The sequence below is a fragment of the Hakea prostrata genome, chromosome 10 (assembly GCF_041222555.1).
Source record: "Hakea prostrata isolate BN-2017 chromosome 10, UWA_Hpros_2, whole genome shotgun sequence".
Taxonomy (NCBI): Eukaryota; Viridiplantae; Streptophyta; class Magnoliopsida; order Proteales; family Proteaceae; genus Hakea; species Hakea prostrata.
In genome coordinates, this window is record NC_142609.1 from 3374136 (window position 1) to 3395000 (window position 20865).

General features: G+C 38.3%; 1 protein-coding gene and 2 pseudogenes across 1 annotated transcript; all 3 read right to left on the minus strand.

Annotated features, from left to right (window-relative positions):
• Positions 1–1895: 1895 nt before the first annotated feature.
• On the minus strand, positions 1896–4328 carry LOC149001518 (uncharacterized; annotated as a pseudogene).
• A 112-nt stretch (positions 4329–4440) lies between these two features.
• Positions 4441–5267, minus strand: LOC149001519 (disease resistance protein RGA2-like; annotated as a pseudogene).
• Positions 5268–13050: 7783 nt separating this feature from the next.
• LOC149001520 (uncharacterized) lies at positions 13051–16244 on the minus strand. The gene is made up of 3 exons (XM_089137068.1): positions 16212–16244; positions 13975–15561; positions 13051–13893 (listed from the first exon to the last, which is right to left on the minus strand). The coding sequence occupies exons 1-3, from the start codon at positions 16242–16244 to the stop codon at positions 13051–13053; spliced, it is 2463 nt and encodes an 820-aa protein (XP_088993194.1).
• Between the last annotated feature and the right edge of the window lie 4621 nt (positions 16245–20865).

Here is a 20865-nt window from a genome sequence, read left to right on the forward strand (position 1 = left end):
GAGCCACCACAAACGGATTGAGCTTGGTGGAACTTCAGACTGAATAGCCATTGGATGAATAAAATAAACCATGGGTGAGCTAGAGTGAATGGAAATGCATTTTTTTTTTGTTACAATGGAGCTTTTTTTATGTATAGGGGATGCATTTATTTGTTAATTAATAAATAGCAGAAGCTGAATTGAAACTCAAGATTGATTTCCCTTTACTTCCCTTACAAACAAACAATGCAAAAAAGAGAAATCCTTTCCCTTCCCTAGCAGCCAAATGGAGTCTTTGTCGTGGGAATTGATAACACAACACAAAGAAGAGTTCAACAGTGTAATGAGAACTGAATAGAGGATACAACATCAGTAAAGCTTAGAAAATGTAATTGCTCAAGAACCAATAGTAGGGTTGAAGGTAAATCCTGCTGCAATACTTTGCATGTTGTAAAGCATCAAAGGGGACCAGAACCTTCAGGATTCGAATTGTAAATCATCAATTAGAGTCTCTCCATTCTACATTGAGAGCAACATCAATGGTTTTCACCATCTTTGAACATCTGCTGCTGCTGCATAAAGCCATAAGCCTTAATTCTCAGGACCTGCACAGAATCAGATACTAAGTAAAACTGTCCTCCAGTAAATTCAGATGCTGTTGAAACAGTTACTGATTATCTATGAAGTTTATATTTCTTGAGAAATATTTTTGCTACTGCATTTTCTTTAATAAACACTGCCAAAAACCAAACCAGTGTAAGACATTTAATTGACATGCATTATATAACTCCAAGCTAGAGTAAAAAAGCATAATAAATTCAAAAGTGAGTCACTTGTACAGAGACTAAATTTCCATTTAGCTAAAACACAAGCATACATAAAAGAAATTTAAGAGCATAAACTCAGAAGATCAACAAAATATAATCACAGTAAAGAAAAGGATAGCAGATCAATTCAATGATCTTACAAAAGCAAAACTATAAAACAGAAAATTTGAGAGTTGAGAAGAACAAGGAAGGTAAATGAAGAGAAAAAAAAGAAAGAAAGAAAAGAAGATAAAAAAGGAACCAGCGTCAGGGAACTCAACAATGCACATCCACTTTCAGTCCATTTTACAATACATCCACCATTTGTGTTTCCAAAATTAAATTACTCCTTTTTTTTAACATTTCAACCAGTTTTGAAGGTTGTGTTCTACCACATGGAAAGCTCTTTTTGTTTCAAACTTTACTGGTGGATAATGGTTGGGCTTACCAAAGAATAGAAACTCAAAACCAGGATTCTCAGATCCTTGAGTTGAGTTAGCCAAGTTTGGCTGATCCTACCTGATTTTTGGAAGAACATGCCATGGAATTTCCAATGATCCCAGTGCTTATTTATGCTATAAATATTATACTATAGCATGCTGTTCATGAGCAAAGCCAAGTGTAACTATAGATATACAATGAAGGTTTGTCCTGTTTAGGCCTTCCATGGCTCTGTATTCCACTGCCCAAGCCTTGAATAGATTTATTTTTGTCATTCAAATTCAAAAGAAAACAGAAGAAAGAAAGGAGAACTAACTGCCTTTTAAGTTTGAACATATTGCAAGAAAAATTGATGGCAAGTGGGAAATATAAGGATATAAAAATCTATAGGTTTGGAAGAAATGCATAAATAAGAAACTAAGAAAAACTGTGTTTATATGACAATGTATGATAAGAAACTCACCAAGATCACACTCAGGACCAACAGTGCTCAACGACAGCTACCCATGAACAATGACTTTGAATGTTATGACCATAAGAAATACTATTCTTAATCCTTAACAACTAAAAATACAGATTTAGATAAGTTTATATGAAAATATAGTGGAAATAATAAATAAATTGTTGAATTAAAACACTAGATTATCAAACATTGGTAAGAAAGGAAATTCAAAAGTAATCAATAAGAAGAAGGTATGAGAAAACAAACCTCAGAGTGGAGGAGTAATGACAATGTAATCAGGATGAGATTGATCATCTATGGTCTCCAGGTAAGGACAATCTTGTATGTTCAACCTACGTAATTGTCTCCATTTCAGTTGCTTTATGCTTGAATGCTTCAATTCAGGGCATTTCCAAATAACCAACTCTTTAAGTGATGGGAGATTCTCCAATCCTTCTGGAAGGCTTGTCAATTTTGAACAATTTGAAATGGTCAGCTCTTCAAGGAACTTTAGACTTTCAATCTCCTGAGGCAAAGGACTGACAAGTTCATGACATCCCCACATGGTCAACTTCTCAAGTGCAAAGAGAGATCTCAACCCATCAGAATTGTCTTGTACTTTGTGACACTCAATCAACCAAAGTACCCGTAAGGATGTCATGGTCTGCAGACGATTGGGAAACGATGTCAAATTGAAGCATTTCTGGATGTAGAGAGATTGAAGTGAAGAGAGTTCTCCCAAGCTCATTGGCAGAGCTTTTAGATTGGAACAATCAGTTATTTCCAACCGACTGAGGTTTTTGTGGTTTCCCAAGCCCTCTGGTAGAAGTTCTAGGGCGGGACATCCACATAGAGTCAACACACGAAGTGTTGAGGGGTTTCCCAATTCCTCTGGTAATTCTATCAAATTTTCACAACCTATTATCTTCAGTGTGTCTATTTCTCTCAAGTTCTGCATTCCTTCAGGCAAAGAATTTAAGATATTACAGCTTGAAATTTCCAACACTCGAAGTGATAAGAGTTTGCTCAATGAGGCGGGTAGAGCCTCCAAACGTGGACACCTCCTGATCTTCAGTTTTTCTAGTGACTTCATCTTTTCCAGTGACATCATCTTTTCCAGTGATGTCATCATTTCCTGTGCCGTCATCTCTTCCCTCATTTCTTTCATCATCTTTTCCAGTGACGTCTCCATTGTGTCAGGAAAAGAATGCAAAAAATCAGATCCGTCGATTTCCAATTCCTCAAGTCTCTCCAAGTTGGCGATACCCCAAGGAAGACACCTCAGATTTGTACAACCAAAAATCCTGAGCGTTTTCAGATTTCTCCATTGTTGGATTTCTTCTGATAAAAACCTGAGTTTAGGGCAATCCCTAATTGCAAAATGTTGAAGAGATAACAAATGTCTAACGCCCTTTGGCAATTCTTTTATATTTGGACAATTTTCTATCTGCAAGTGCACAAGCATTGGAAAGGTTTTCTAAGCCCTTTGTCAAAACCATTGGGTTTCTGCAATTTCCTATATGAAGTGTCCGCAGTGATCGCAGGAACAAAATCTCCTCCTCTCCTAAGGTTGTAAGATGATCACAGCTTATGATCTGCAGCTTCCAAAGATCAGGAAGCTTATCTCTTGAAGAACTGGCTTGCTTTTCTCCTAGTAGAGATTTCAGCTTATCACATCTGGTAAATTCCAAAACCCCCAACCTCTTGAGGTCCTTGACTCCTGCACACTCCAGATTTTCACAATATGAGATCGTCAGTTTCTGAAGACAACTCAAGCCTGTCAGATCCAGAGATTCTGCACGGTGACATGCGTAGATACAGAGCTCCCGTAAATTCGCGAGATGCGAACTTCCATTATCCAACCACGCAGGGAGCTTGGTGCCTTTAAAACGCAGTATCCTTAAAAGCAATAGATTTTGAGGAGGCCGGAGCTCCTCAAATATGAGATCTTGCTTCTGCCTATCCTGATCGTTGGTACAGACATGCCAATCAGATTCCCATTCTAACATCAACTCCTCAAGTTTTGTTTTCTCCTTCAGATTTGCTGCTCTAGCATCTGTTTCATTTTTCACATTGTCGAGGCCGAGTAAACTCAAGCTTCCTCGGAGTTGTTTCAGATGCTGTAGCTCTTCAATACCGGCTTCATGATCATCAGTAGCAGTAGTGTTGCCAACATGGAAGAAATTGAAGGTTTGAAGATTACTCAGGTTCTCTATTAAACCTCTTGGAATGTTCCTCAAAGTCCTTTCATTTTCTAGATGCCTCAGATTAATCAGTTTTCTCATTTCTCTAGGCAATATCTGAAGATGTCTACAATGCAACAACTTCAAAGTCTGCAAATGGTAGAGCTTAGAAATGGAAGCAGGTAATGCTTTAAAGGTACCATAGGAAAGATCAAGATACCTCAAGTGCATCAACTCTCCAATTGACGGTGGCAACTCGTCTTTGCTGAAATGTGTAAGTTCTAGTACACGCAGGTTCCCAAACTTTAAAGAAAGGGGGACATTTCTAGCACTAGAAATGTTGTTAACAGCAGCAGCAGAAGAATGAAGATATGTTCGACGGTTGTTCCTCTTGATATCAAAGTCATCGTCCAGGTTCGACAAGATGGCATCATTTCCCAAGAGAGTTCGTGCAAAATTACATGAAAATTCAGGCATACTGAAAGCTAACAGCTTATTTTGATCATCGTATCTCCCGACAAGTAACGAGTTCTGCAACAAATATTGACAGTATAAATCACCTATATCTTCACTGCTGCTGCTGCTGCTGCTAGTGGATGAGGATGCTGCTGCTGGCCCCTCTTCTTCCCAAGAAACCGAGCCACCACTGCTGAATCAAGCCTCTCAAAGGTAAAATTCTTGGGAAATACCGAACAATATACGAAGCATCGTTTCAGAAATGGTGATGGTAGGCTATTGTAAGGTATCCTCTGAACTGATACAAGTATATCTCGTGAATCCCCTTCACCAGGATTTAGAGCATAAGGCCCCACGACTCTTGTTTGGTTCCAACGCAAGGCATCAGCTACACATTAATGCTAATGGCAGCCCACGGCATCGCTTAACAATCGTTCCCACCCGACGAGACTTCGCCCCACAGCATGTCCTCCCGTAAATGCTCTTCTTCTGAACAATTCCCAACTTGCATCTTCTGATAGTCCATTTAAATAATATGGACGAGCTGAAGGCACCATTGATGCAACCTCATGACTTCGTGTTGTAACAATAATTCCGCTCCCTCTGGAACCAACTCTTAACATTCTCTCCATTAACCCATTGTTCTTTATCTTGGCTCGAAGCATTATCCAATACAAGTAGAAACCTTTTTCCACTCAGATGCTCTTCTAACTCATGCTGCTGTACATTGTAGTCCCCATCTGTACGGGATCCAATTATTTGTGCTACAACCTTTTTCACGCTAAACTCGTGCGTCACATCAACCCAAGTACGCAAACGAGAATCTATAAATGACCAGGCAGAGAATATTTGCCTAGCCAGTACCGTCTCCCCAACACCTGCCATCCCCACGATAGGAATGACTGAAATCATCTTCATGCGCACCTGCGTTAGCTTCTCCAATTGAAGTATGAAAGCCATATAAGTTGTACTTGTACGTCCAGACAACATATTAAAAATCTCTAGTTCCTCCTCACCCCGTCTAATCCTAACAAAACGTGGATCAGTACCCACACAGAGTCTTTCACTTACTTCCTTGGGTTTTAGTTTATTATCTTCAAGCACTGACGATCTATAAATTTCTTTTTCTTTTTCTTTTTGATGGGCAAATCCAGGATTCATTTTGACTTCCAGATTATTCAAGACACACTGGAGATCCTTGAGTTTACGAGACATTCTGAGACGGTACAGAAGTGGGTATGGATGTACTAACAACGAGGCAGAGATTCTTACCTTCCTCTTCTTGGTGGGTGCCGTCATCATCTTCATGCAGTTAACTTGGAGCTCCTTCTTCTCCATTTGATGAAAAATTCTCATGGCTTCATATGACAACTCGTCCAACTTGTCTTCTGCTTCATAAAATAGCTCTTTGGCCTCTCCTTCACTGTAACGTTCATCCATATCACTCTTCCAAAAGCGCATTTTGAAGTTGTTTACAATACTCTGAAGCTTTTCATACTCTTCATTGACACCGAGAGGTTGAAGAGTGCTAGAAATAATCAATTTCTTATCAGCTCCGCCATAGTTTCTCATAGCCATTTTTCCTGCATAGACAAGCAATAGTGGGAATTCAGTTGTGAAAACTTAAAAGCAAGAAAATATAATGTATAAACTAATTGTAGAAGATCAATCAATTGAGAGAGTTGCAGAGATTGAGTTCCTTACCAACTGCAAAATCTCTCATAGCAATTTCAGTTTCCTGTGACAAGTGTAGAAATCCAGAAGAGGAGAGAAGCAAGTAAGACAAAAGTTAGATAAATTAAGGAGTAAAGCATGTCCTACCAAAAAAGAAAAAGAGAAAAAAAGGATGCCAACTCTCCTTGGAGGAAACCTCAATGCCTAATTACGCTCAATATTTCAATGAAACTTGTTGGTGTTGCTCAAGAACCTTCACGTATGTAATGTATAAAGAAACTAAAAGGTGTTGCCTCATATAGAAGCAAAGAAGTGGATTCAATTTCCCTTCTTCCAAAATTTGAAAGAAAGAAAAAGTGTTAAAGCCTCATATAGAAGCAAAGAAGTAGATTCAATTTCCCTTTTTACAAAATTTGCCAAATTCATGATTTACAACCATGGTTTTGTCTAGTTTGATCTTGGGAATACAAAAGGGTTTTACATAAATAGTAAATGGTAAATATAAAATATGTTTTATAATCACTATTTATCAAGTTGAAAAGATTCATCTATTTCTGAAAAATCGTATGAAAAGCCCAAATGTCCCATTTTTCTGTTGGGGTCAAATCCTGGACTTCAAGTTGTTAAAATAACAGATACTTCCAAGTTACTAATAAGAACCTGACTGTAGAAAGAGGGATACTGATGATCAGAAGAAACAAGATTGTTTTTGCTAAATGTAACAAAAGTGGAACATCTTATAAAGTAAAGCTTCTTGGTAAACAATAAAAATTTAGATGTCTTTTTGATGGGCAAAGACTGGAATCCATTCCATATTTAGGTACAACAGGCAATTGAGTTGTCACCTACATTCTATGGACAGAAATTTGAACCTAAAACTTGCTTGATTTGAATACCCCTATGTATGTAATAGGCTACCACCATCTTACCAAAAGTATGACCATTTTAAATGAAATTTATTTATGTCTAGCAACAAAATTTCTTATAAAAGATGTGCAAGTTCCCAAGTATTCCACTTTAATTATTCATGTGTTAGCTAAAAGTTCATTCCTATTGATTATAAGCTTGAAAGTAAATCTCTGCGTAGCTCCCAAGTATTCTTTGGGCTACATAACCTTGCGAATTTGTTCTAGACGCCTCTAGCTAACTTATCTTTAGCGATATTCAGTCATTTAGTTTTGAAGTTTTTTACATGAGTCCTTTTTGTTTATAGTGGAATTAGGGTCCGTTCCCTTCAAAATCAAAACCTTACAAATATATCATTACTAGCTCTTTTTATTTTTTTTATGAGAAAATTAACATCATTATTGACTTGTTAACCTGAAGTATGATTTTACCCTTTCACCATCATTTAATAAAATTATTTTAAAAACACCTGTGAAATGACTAATATTACCCCTATTCTCCTTTTGTTTTGTCACTGGTTTTGAATTTTCCCCCCACTTCCATCCCACCCAACCCGGCCGGGGGCCCCACCAAGGAGGGCAACAAGACGGAAAAAAAAAAAGCAGGAAGCACCGCCCGGGCCGAGGAACCAAACCAAACGACAAAGAAAAGGGACAGGCAGAAGGGAGGGGGGGAAGGGGAGGGACAAAGGACAAGGGGGGGGGGGGAGAAGGGAGAGCGAAGAAAGGGGGGGGGGAGGGGGGGGGGGGAACGGGGGGGGGGAGGGGGGGAAGAGGGGGGCCGGAAGGGGGGGGGGGGGGGAAATATAAACCAGAACAACAACCATGAAATTTTGAAATCATGTTTAAGATATTCTCATTGACAAGAAGTGTATTGGGAAAAAAGAAATTCAAGACCCAAATGCTGCCACATTTATGCAAAAAACATCAGAGTAGTAAAAGTAGGTTTTATATTTTTTTTCAGGTAAATACAGGGTTTTTTTTTTTTTTTTTGGAATAAGGAGCTTGTATTAAAAGGATACCTAAATAAGAGTATTACAATCCAGCAACATCATTACAAGAAGGTTAAGTTCCTCCCGGGTCAAATTGTATCTCACCAGGAGCTTGGAGTAAATACAGGTTTTATATTCGCAAGTTTGTGATGTACTTGAAATCATTGGCTTTGATCTTGGTCGGCTGTAAAATCGTTTCTTATGTGTATTTTGTGTTGTTGCAAAAAAATCCAACCGTGTCCATCTTTTAACTCGTATTGCCTAGTCTGCCAATCCATATATACTCTCTGCAAAAACTGTTACAGTGAGAAAGTCAAGAGAGTTCGATCCATATTCTCAACAATCTCAACGGCTCTCATTCAGAAGGATTTTTGTTGAGTTCTTTTCATTTTACTAATTACCCACTTTTGAGAACAATCCCAATTTCAATTTCTGGGCATCCTCATATTTCAGTGCATTACAGTACTTAGTTGTCTTCCAATATGTTCCAGTCTCATTCTCATAGCAGTTGTTTCAACCTCTGCATGGTCATGGAAATGAAGTTACTCAGCAAATCGCCAATATCGGTTCATTCATGATGGTCAAGTCCTCGATCGAGATCGAGTACTTTTCTAGTAGTACTCGCATATGGGACTTAAAGCATGCATGCAAGAATATCCTTCTTGATTCACTCTACTGTCTTACCATCACTAGAAATTTGCCATTTCTGACCAAGAGTACTGATGCTTCTCGAGCATCAACTCAAAACGTTCCAATCTGATTCTAAACAAAATTGTCAATGACATACTTCACCCATGTTTCCATGGTTAAAAATCTCCGGAGATAATTCCCAGAACAGTGCACATCATGGTTCTTCATCCATAACCTAGACATTCTGATACACCGCAACCGTGATTCCTTGTCTAACACATCTACACTTTGGGCTTCTGACATGAAAAAATTACAAGCTTCGTTCATTCTGTTAATGAAAATGCTCACATTAATAAACAAAATTCCTTATAAATCATCTTCTTAACCCACGTCTTTCTCACTGAAGCATGATTCAGTGGCTCCAATGGAAATCCTCATCTTGATGCTTATGTTAATCCCAAGGTATCGATAAAATAACAACATATGCTCAAAAACGTCAGCTCTCAAAAGGATGTGGCGTCCATAGTATGACGAGTAAACCAGAGCTGCCACTGCCAACAGGATCATGATGTGTCATCATCCTCATCTTCGACCCTCCTATTCTTCTTGGGCTTCTTTTTTCTTTGCTGGCTTTCAACGGATGCCTTTCTACTTGTCATGTGCAGTGGTTCATCATCAGTGTCACCATCATCTTTGAACCTATTGCTCTTCTTCTTGGGATTCTTTTTTCTCTGCTGGCTTTCACTGGAAGCCTTTTTACTTGTCCCGTGCAGTGGTTCAATATCATTGTCATCATCCACATCTTCATCTTTCAACCTTTTGCTCTTCTTGGACTTCATTTTTCTCTGCTGGCTTTCTTCTGATGCCTTTCTTCTTTTCATGGGCAATGGTTCATTCTCCACAATTGGGGTTCCAATTGCCTCTGCCTTATTTTGTGATGGATCCTCAGCAGCTTCAGCCACTTTTTAAAGTTGAACAGAAAATTAAAGAGAAGCAAAACTTGAAATTGTTCAAGAATCAACAGTGGATCAGTAACTCATTTGTAAGAAAGAAAATGGACCAGATCACAATTCGAGTATTATGTCTTCATTGAAGATTAAAATATGCATCTAAAAGTGAGCTTTGTAGCCTAAGATCAGGTCAGAATCTAGCCTATACATAATACCTAAACTGAAATCAATCAGGTTCTCACTTGGAAGTCGGTTTCTGTGTTATTCATGGAATTTTGCCCCCAAATGTAAACCCCTGATTGAGTCGGTCTAACAAATAAACCTAAGTAGAGAACCCTGGCTACTTAAAATATGAATTTTGCAGAACTCATGACAGCTACCATCAATTGCAGTTGGGTGGTTCAAAAATCAAAAACCAAAAACCAAAAACCATGATAGGAGAAATGAGATGAACCCTAACCTTGATCGTCAAAATTTGAATCAATAACCACATTTGTGAGATGCTGCTTCAAGAAAACCTGCATCCAACAGTATAAGCTTGTCATTATCCAAAAAGAAACAGCATAACTATAGACTTCCTGTAATTAACTTACTAGTTGAACTTCTTCTACATTAGTGGGTGAAATGTTTGGTGAGTCAAACAAATGAAAGTTGGGGTATGTAACAAAGTAGAAAAACCTGAATTATATCAGGCAATAATTTTATAATTCAGTGCAAAGTCATATGATGTAGTTTAGTCTAAAAAGCATACTGCAGAAAGAGATTGCCGTGTCTTTGAGTCCCAGAAACGCAAGTAGCCATTAAGACCTGGGAAATTAATCAAAACAGTACAGTTAACTTGAAGCATTTAAGAAACAAAACCCTATTAAGCATCCATAGAAACAGAAAAATATTAACAGGTGCATTCACTCCAACAAATAGTGGCAATAGAACATTTTCATACAGTTGGGAGTTGAAGAAACTACAAACTCATCTGTGAAACCAATTATGCTTTCAGAAATGCTAGACAAAAATAATCTGTGTTGTCAATGGCACACGAGGGACATGCATGCCACGTGCCTTGCCTGTTGCTAGGCCAGCACCAGAATCAAGCACGGGCTTGATGACCCAAGCGCATGTCTCAGCAAGAGCTGCAGCAAGTCCACACCTGAATGAATCATATTTATTCTCTTCATTCCTAATACATGGGGTGGGTGCACCCCATGTGCGAACTTTGCGGAAAAAGTTAATTGACAAGGTGCGGGGCGAACCGGCAAATTTTACCGATATTTTAATCGATTAATGAATGAGTATTAAAGCCCAGATCTGTAAAATCCAAAAGCATTTTCATTTAAAACCCTAAAATGAAATTTCAAACTATGAGAAAGTAAATTCTGAAAAGTAGGTTGTGTTTTCAAAAAGTATATTTAATTAAATTTAAAAATTAAAATTGACCTTGATAGTGACATAGATTCTTTTGGGCGATTTTTTGTATTCTTTCCTTTAGCCCCTGAAAATGTTTTACCTACCACAGAAACACTGATTTTCGGCCTAATTTTGCCCAGGTCTAGAAACAGTTTTGGTACAAAGCTAAACCAACTATGGAGTGGGGATAATGGTCATTTTGTCCTATTGAGCAAGCTCAAGGCCTTCCTAGCTAGAGTACTTGTAATAGCATTTGCTTCCCTAGGTAAGAAATCTAAGTTACATTCAAGGTGAAATTCTGATAAAAAACGAATATCCTCAATGATGGGAGTCACCACAAACGGATTGAGCTTGGGTGAAACTTCAGACTGGAGCTATTGGATGAATAAAATAAACCATGGGTGAGCTAGAGTGAATGAAAATGCATTTATTTATTTGGTTACAATGGAGCTTTTTAATGTACAGGGGATGCATTTATTTGTTAATTAATAAGTAGCAGAAGCTGAATTGAAACTCAAGATTGATTTCCCTTTACTTCCCTCACAAGCAAACAATGCAAAAAAGAGAAATCCTTTCCCTTCCCATGCAGCCAAATGGAGTCTTTGTCATGGGAATTGATAACTCAACACAAAGAAGAGTTCAACAGTGTAATGAGAACTGAATAGAGAATACAACATCAGTAGTATAGCTTAGACAATAGTAGGGGTGAAGGTAAATCCTGCTGCAACACCTTAATTGCATGTTGTAAAGCATCAAAGGGGACCAGAACCTTCAGGATTCGAATTGTAAATCATCAATTAGCTAGAGTCTCTCCATTCTACATTGAGAGCAACATCAATGGTTTTCACCATCTTTGAACAGCTGCTGCTGCTGCTGCATAAAGCCAAAAACCTTAATTCTCAGGACCTGCACAGAATCAGATACTAAGTAAAGCTATCCTCAGTAAATTCAGATGCTGTTGAAACAGTTAATGATTATCTATGAAGTTTATATTTCTTGAGAAAATATTTTTGCTACTGTATTTTCTTTAATAAACACTGCCAAAAACAAAACCAGTGTAAGACATTTACATGACACACATTATATGACTCCAAGCTAGAATTAAAAAGCATAATAAATTCAAAAGTGAGTCACTTGTATAGAGACTAAATTTCCATTCAGCTAAAACACAAGCATACGCAAAAGAAATTTAAGAGCATAAACTCATAAGATCAACAAAATATAATTACAGTAAAGAAAAGGATAGCAGATCAATTCAATGATCTTACAAAAGCAAAACTATAAAACAGAAAATTTGAGAGTTGAGAAGAACAAGGAAGGTAAATGAAGAGAAAAGGAAAAGAAAGAAAAGAAGATAAAAAAGGGAAGCCAGGAACTCAACAATACATCCACTTTGTTTTTAAATTTCCCCTTTGTGTTTCCAAAATTAAATTACTCTTTTTTTTGAAATTTCAACCAGTTTTGAAGGTTGTGTTCTACCACATGGAAAGCTCTTTTTGCTTCAAACTTTACTGGTAGATAATGGTTGGGCTTACCAAAGAATAGAAACTCAAACCCAGGATTCTCAGATCCTTGAGTTGAGTTAGCCAAGTTTGGCTGATCCTACCTGATTTTGGGAAGAACATGCCATGGAATTTCCAATGATCCTAGTGCTTATTTATGCTATAAATATTATACTATAGCATGCTGTTCATGAGCAAAGCCAAGTGTAACTATAGATATACAATGAAGGTTTGTCATGTTGAGGCCTTCCATGGCTCTGTATTCCTCTGCCCAAGCCTTGAACAAATTTATTTTTGTCACTCAAATTCAAAAGAAAACAGAAGAAAGAAAGGAGAACTAACTGCCTTTTAAGTTTGAACATATTGCAAAAAAAATTGATGGCAAGTGGGAAAGATCAAAATATAAAAATCTATAGGTTTGAAAGAAATGCATAAATAAGAAACTAAGAAAAACTGTGTTTATATGATAATGTATGATAAGAAACTCACCAAGATCACACTCAGGACCAACAGTACTCAACAACAGCTACCCATGTACAATGACTTTGAAAGTTATGACTATAAGAAATACTATTCTTAATCCTTAACAACTAAAAATACAGATTTATATGAAAATATAGCGAAAATAATAAATAAATTATTGAATTAAAACACTAGATTATCAAACATTGGTAAGAAATGAAAATTCAAAAGTAAGCAATAAGAAGAAGGTATGAGAAAACGAACCCAAGTGAAGGAGTAACAATATAATTAGGATCAGATTGATCATTTATGGTCTCCAGGTAAGGACAGTCTTGTATGTTCAACTTACGTAACTGTCTCCTTTTCAGTTGCTCTATGCTTAACTTCTTCAATTCGGGGCATTTCCAAATAACCAACTCTTTAAGTGATGGGAGATTCTCCAATCCTTTTGGAAGGCTTGTCAATTTTGAACAATTTGAAATGGTCAGCTCTTCTAAGGACTTTAGACTTTCAATCTCCTGAGGCAAAGGCTTGATGAGTTTATGACATCCCCACATGGTCAACTTCTCAAGTGCCAAGAGAGAGCTCAACCCATCAGAATTGTCTTGTAGTTTGTGACACTCAATCAACCAAAGTACCCGTAAGGATGTCATTTTCTGCAGGATGGTGGGAAACGATGTCAAATTGAAGCATTTCTGAATGTAGAGAGATTGAAGTGAGGAGAGTTCTCCCAAGCTCATTGGCAGAGCTTTTAGATTGGAACAATCAGTTATTTCCAACCGACTAAGGTTTTTGTGGTTTCCCAAGCCCTTTGGTAGAAATTCTAGGGCAGGACACCAACATATAGTCAACACACGAAGTGTTGAGGGGATTCCCAATTCCTCTGGCAATTCTATTAGATTTTCACAACCTGTTATCTTCAGTGTGTCTATTTTTGTCAAGTTGTGCATCCCTCCAGGCAAAGAATTTAAGATATTACAGTTTGAAATTTCCAACACTCGAAGTGATGAGAGTTTGCTCAACAAGGCAGGTAGAGCCTCCAAACGTGGACACCTCCTGATCTTCAGCTTTTGCAGTGACGTCATCTTGTCCAGTGACGTCATTGTTGTCAGTGCCATCATCTTTTCCAGTGACCTCCTCATTTCCACTAACGACATCCATTTCAGTGGCATCATGTTTTCCATCATCTTTTCCAGTGACGTCATCTTTTCCATTATGTCTGGAAAAGAATGCAAAAAATCAGATCCGTCGATCTCCAATTCCTCAAGTCTCTCCAAGTTGGCAATACCCCAAGGAAGATGCCTCAGATTTGTACAACCAAAAATACTGAACCTTAGCAGATATTGCCAGCATTGGATTTCTTCGGGTAAGAACCTGAGTTTAGGGCAATCCCTAATTGCAAAATGTCGAAGAGATATCAAATGTTTAACGCCCTTTGGCAATTCTTTTATATTTGGACAATTTTCTATCTGCAATTCCTCAAGCTTGGAAAGGTTTTCTAAGCCCTTTGTCAAAACCATTGGGTTTTTACAATTTCCTATATGAAGTGTCCGCAGTGATCGCAGAAGCAACATCTCCTCCTCTCCTAAGGTTGTAAGATGATCACAGCTTCTGATCTGCAGCTGCCGAAGATCAGGAAGTTCATCTATTGAAGAACTGATTTGCTTTGCTCCTAGCAGAGATTTTAGCTTATCACATCCGGTAAATTCCAAAACCCCCAACTTCTTGAGATCCTTGACTCCTGCAGACTCCAAATCTTCACAATATGAGATCGTCAGTTTCTGAAGAAAACTCAAGCCTGTTAGATCCAGAGATTCTACATGGTGACATGCGTAGATACAGAGCTCCCGTAAATTCGCTAGATGCAAACTTCCATTATCCAACCAGTTGGGGAGCTTGGTGCCTTTGAAACGCAGTATCCTTAGAAGCAATAGATTTTGAGGAGGCCGGAGCTCCTCAAATATGAGGTCTTGCTTCTGCCTATCCTGATCATTGGTACAGACATGCCAATCAGATTCCCATTCTAACATCAACTCCTCAAGTCTTGTTTTCTCCTTCAGATTTGCTGCTCTAGCATCTGTTTCATTTTTCACATTGCCAAGGCCCAGTAAACTAAAGCTTCCTCGGAGTTGTTTTAGACACTGCAGTTCTTCAATACCAGCAGCAGCATCATCAATAACAGTAGTGTTGCCAACATGGAAGAAATTGAAGGTTTGAAGGTTACTAAGGTTCCCTATTAAACCTCTTGGAATGTGCCTCAAAATCCTTTCATTTTCTAGATGCCTCAGGTTAATCAGTTTTCTCATTTCTCTAGGCAATCTCTGAAGATGTCTACAATGCAGCAGCTTTAAAGTCTGCAAATGGTAGAGCTTGGAAATGGAAGCAGGTAATGCTTTAAAGGTACCATAGGAAAGATCAAGATACCTCAAGTGCATTAACTCTCCAATTGACGGTGGCAACTCGTCTTTGCTGAAATGTGTAAGTTCTAGTACACGCAGGCTCCCAAACTTTAAAGAAAGGGGGACATTTCTAGCACTAGAAATGTTGTTAACAGCAGCAGCAGAAGAATGAAGATATGTTCGACGGTTGTTCCTCTTGATATCAAAGTCATCGTCCAGGTTCGACAAGATGGCATCATTTCCCAAGAGAGTTCGTGCAAAATTACGTGAAAATTCAGGCATACTGAAATCTAACAGCTTATCTTCATCATCGTATCTCCCAACAAGTAACGAGTTCTGCAGCAAATATTGACAATATAAATCACCTATATCTTCACTGCTGCTGCTGCTGCTGCTTGTGGATGAGGATGCTGTGCTGTGCTCTCTCTCTCCCTCCTCCCCCCCCCCTCCCCTCTTCCTCCCCTCCCCCCCCCCCCCTCCCCCTCCCCCTCCCCCTCCTCCTCCCTCTCTCCTCCCCCCCCCCCCCCCCCCCCCCCCCCCCCCCCCCCCCCCCCCCCCCCCCCCCCCCCCCCCCCCCCCCCCCCCCCCCCCCCCCCCCCCCCCCCCCCCCCCCCCCCCCCCCCCCCCCCCCCCCCCCCCCCCCCCCCCCCCCCCCCCCCCCCCCCCCCCCCCCCCCCCCCCCCCCCCCCCCCCCCCCCCTTAAAAAACTCTGGTGCCTCCTCACGCCACCTAATCCTATCAAAACGTGGATCAGTACCCACGCGGAGTCGTTCACTTATTTCCTTGGGTTTAATTAGTTTATTATCTTCAAGCACTAGTAGGGATGATTTACCAATTTCTTTTTCTTTTTGATGGGCAAATCCAGGATCCATTTTGACTTCCAGATTACTCAACACATGCTGGAGATCCTTGATTTTACGAGACATTCTCAGACGGTACAGAAGTGGGAATGGATGCACTAAGAACGAAGCAGAGATGCTAATTACCTTCCTCTTCCTGCTGCTGGTCGGTGCCCTCATCTTCATGCAGTTAAGTACTTGGAGCTCCTTCTTCTTCTTCTTCTCCATTTGATAAAAAATTCTCATGGCTTCATATGACAACTCGTCCAACTTGTCTTCTGCTTCATAAAATAGCTCTTTGGCCTCTCCTTCACTGTAACGTTCATCCATATCACTCTTCCAAAAGCGCATTTTGAAGTTGTTTACAATACTCTCAAGCTTTTCATACTCCTCCTTGACACCGAGTTGTTGAAGAGTGCTAGAAATAATCAATTTCTTATCAGCTCCGCCATAGTTTCTCATAGCCATTTTTCCTGCATAGACCAAGCAATTTAGTGGGAATTCAGTTGTGGAAACTTAAAAGCAAGAAAATATAATGTATAAACTAACTGTAAAAGATTGATAGCTAGCTCAAGAGAGTTGCAGAGATCGAGTTCCTTACCAACTGCAAAATCTCTCATAGCAATTTCAGTTTCCTGTGACAAGTGTAGAAATCCAGAAGAGGAGAGAAGCAAGTAAGACAAAAGTTATATAAATTAACAAGTGAAGCATGTCCTACCAAAAAAGAAAAAGAGAAAAAAAGATGCCAACTCTCCTTGGAGGAAACCTCAAATTATGCTCAATATTTTAATGAAACTTGTTAGTGTTGCTCAAGAACCTTCACGTATGTAATGTATAAAGAAACTTAAAGGTGTTGCCTCATATAGAAGCAAAGAAGTGGATTCAATTTCCCTTCTTCCAAAATTTGAGAAAGAGAAAGAAAAAGAAAAAGTGTTGCCTCATATAGAAGCAAAGAAGTAGATTCGATTTCCCTTTTTACAAGATTTGCCAAATTCATGATTCTTGATTCACAACCATGGTTGTCGTCCTAGTTTGATCATTGGAACACAAAAGGGTTTTACATAAATGGTAAATGTAAAATATGTTTTATAATCACTATTTATCAAGTTGAAAAGATTCATCCATTTCTGAAAAATCATAGAAAAAGCCCAAATATGTCCCATTTTTCTTTTGGGGTCAAATCCTGGACTTCAAGTTGTTAAAATAACAGATACTTCCAAGTTACTAATAAAAAAAACCGTGGAAAGAGGATATTAAAGATCAGAAGAAACAAAAGTGTTTTTGCTAAATGTAACAAAAGTGGAACATCTTATAAACTAAAGCTTCATGGTAAACAATAAAAATTTAGATGTCTTGTTGTTGGGCAAGGACAAGGAATCCATTCCATATTTAGGTACAACAGGCAATTGAGTTGTCACCTACATTCTATGGACAGAAATTTGAACCTAGCTAAGACTTTCTTGATCTTAATACCCCAACATAAGAGGCTACCACCATCTTACCAGAAGTATGACCACTTTAAATGAAATTTATTTATATGTCTAGCAACAAAATTTCTTATAAAATATGTGTGAGTTCCCAAGTATTCCGCTTTAAATTTATTCATACATCGGCTAAAAGTTCATTCCTATTGATTTATAAGCTTGAAAGTAAATCTATGCATAGTTCCCAGGTATTCTTTGGGTTACATAAACTTGGGGATTTGTTCTAGACGCCTCTAGCGGACTTATCTTTAGCGATATTTAGTCATTTATTTTTGAAGTTTTTACATTGAGTCATTTTTGTTTCTATTGGAATCAAGTCCGTCTCCTTCAAAATCAAAACCTTCTTTACTGACTCAATTTTTTTTATGAGAAAAGAAACATCATTATTGACTTGTTAACCTGAAGTATGACTTTACCCTTTTACCTTCATTTAATAAAATTATTTTAAAAACACGTGTGAAATGACTAATATTACCCCTATTCTCCTTTTGTTTTGTTCATTGGTTTTGAATTTTCCCCCACCTCCATCCCACCAACAACAACCATGAAATTTTGAAATCATGTTTGAGATATTCTCATTGACGAGAAGTGTATTGAAAAAAGAAGTTCAGGACCCAAACGCTACTACACTCATGCAAAACACATCGTAGTAGTTTTGTATGTGAAGATTTCCATTGAAATCGCCATGGATCATCCATCTGTGTAGTAAAATTTTCTACTTCTTTCAAAATTTCTAATTGTTAGAACTTCTCGGTTACTGATTTATTTGGCCTAAAACTCTGGTGCTGTCCGTTTGGTTCTAGAGATGTTGAAAATAAAAACTGACAAGGTTTTATTATTGGAATGGAGTTTTCAAATTTGACAAACAAAAGTATGCAACAGACCTCATCATTAAACACTAAACATCAACCACTTCCTTCCTAATGTTTATTTTTTTTATTTGGCCAAACACAGAAAAAGAAATTCATTCACAGAAACAAGTCTGGGGAAATCCTCCCAATAGGAACAGAGTACAAAGGATCAAGACATCGTGGTGGCTGCATCCACCAAACTTTAGACATACCCAAATGACGAACACCTCTAGCTAACATATCGGCAGAAACATTGTCTGCTCGCGAAATATGTAATACTACACAAGTGTCAAATCCCAACAAAAAGTTCTTAATGAGTTGAACTAAGTTTGAACAATTCCAATCCAAAGTACTAGAAGCACCATGTAAACTGGAAACCACATCTTGACAATCAGAAAATAACTTGATATTCTTGATCCCTATATTAGAAGCAATTTGAAGGATGTCATACATTCGCTCCGTTGTGGTGCGGATAAAGCCCAACTTGCTTTCATACGAGCAGCGATAAATGATCCGGAGGATGTCTTGATAATCCCTCCACGACCACTACGAGAAGTTGTGGAGTCCCATGAACCATCTGAAAATACATGAAAAAATTGATATCATCAACATTTGTCGTTTGTGGATACACATCATTAAATAATGCACCTGATGAAACAATCAACATAGGAGGATCCAACACTTCAGTTGTGGCCGATGTAGAAACATCCTCAATAAAGTGACCACTAATATCCGCGACAAACCATTTAGATACCAAAGAAAAGTATATACTGGGTTCACGCCCTTCAAATAGATAAACATTCCTAGCCTTCCAAATTAACCAAGCTACTACACTCCATATAGTATGTACCCAATCTAAATTACGGAATGTTGAAAGAGTGATTCAATAAAGTTCCACCAGTCCACAATGTCATGGCCATGGAAAAGATCCGTATCCAACCGAAGGGGAGAGACCTTCCAACACGGTTTTGCAAAAGGACAATGAAATAAAATATGAACAATTGATTCAGGGGCACATTTGCAATAAAGACACAAAGGAGTATAGCAACCACCTCTTTGGAACAAAAGAAAATTTGTAGGTAAAGCATTATGACCTACTTTCCGAGACAGCTAATCTTAGGAAGCGTATGAATTTTCCAAAGTGTAGACCAAAAGATAGAGAGCAGTGGTGCCTCTAGTAGATAAGCCCAAAGAGGCGTTTAACTCCATAAAATAAGCGGATCTACAATGGTGAGTATGCTTCCACATCCATCTATCCTACACAATCTCGGATAAAATAGGAATCCTAAGAAATCACTCTCCGAGAAAACCAAGCCGCAATTTAAAGGTATCCCAAGATCTTGAGGGCCAATGTATTAATTCACCAACCCATACGCCCCGGAGGGTGGAACTCTCCAAATACGGTTCAAAGGTAACTCAGGAATACAAGGGTCAAAAAATACCTTTGTTTGGTAACCATTACCAATACTTCGAATCAAACCTTTTATAAGAACTTCTTTCCCAACATGTAAACTCCGCCAACCCCAAGAGCAGCCCTTCGCACACCTAGCATCAAGAAAATCATCATTAGGAAAATATTTAGATTTAATAACCTTGGCCCACAATGAACTAAGATTCTGAAGTAATCTCCAAGCTTGTTTGGCTAATAAAGCTCTATTGAAAAAATAGAGATCCTAATGTTTATTCAACCATTCCAATCTTTCAAATGTTTAGACACCCCTAATGACTTTTCTAACGTAATATGATTTGATTCAGGTAATTCTCCCCTTGAATTTCACGCTCTGTAAATTTAACGTGGTTGGTGGATACAACTGCATTCTACGTGATCGTAAAAACAAGTTTTATATTATTATTTTTTGTGGGGATAAATACAGTTTTATTTATTTATTTATTTTCTTTTTTTGGGATAAGGAACTGACATGAATAACAGCTAGAGAGTTGGAAAGATCCATTTTGGAGAAAACTCAGAGAAAATTTTCCACCATGGAAAAAGGGATTGGAATTAGAAAGAAAATAGAAATTTTAGGTGTGGGCATTCTAGTCATATTAACTCATTTTGGGGGGTAATATGGTAATATTAAAGTTCAATTTAAATTTTAAAAGTTTTTTGCAATCTCCCAATAAAGTTGTTAAAATGTGGAGAGGGTTCTTATAAGATTTTGATTTTGGAAAGGGTGGGTCCTACTGAGTACTTTCAATAAAAACGATTGGAGGAGGTTCATAAAAAATTCTGATTTTTTTTTTTTTTTTTTTTTTTGGTTGCCAACCCCGGTTCCAAGGCTTTGCCTTGACTAATCCGGTGTTCGATCCGGGTCGCACACCTGGCTATGGTGGGTGAGTCTCCCTGCAGGAAATTTTTGCATCCACAAGGTTTCGATATCCAAACTAGAAGGTTCCTCCTAGGTCAAATAGTATCTCACCAGGAGCTTGGAGTAAATATAGGTTTTATATTCGCAAATTCGAGAT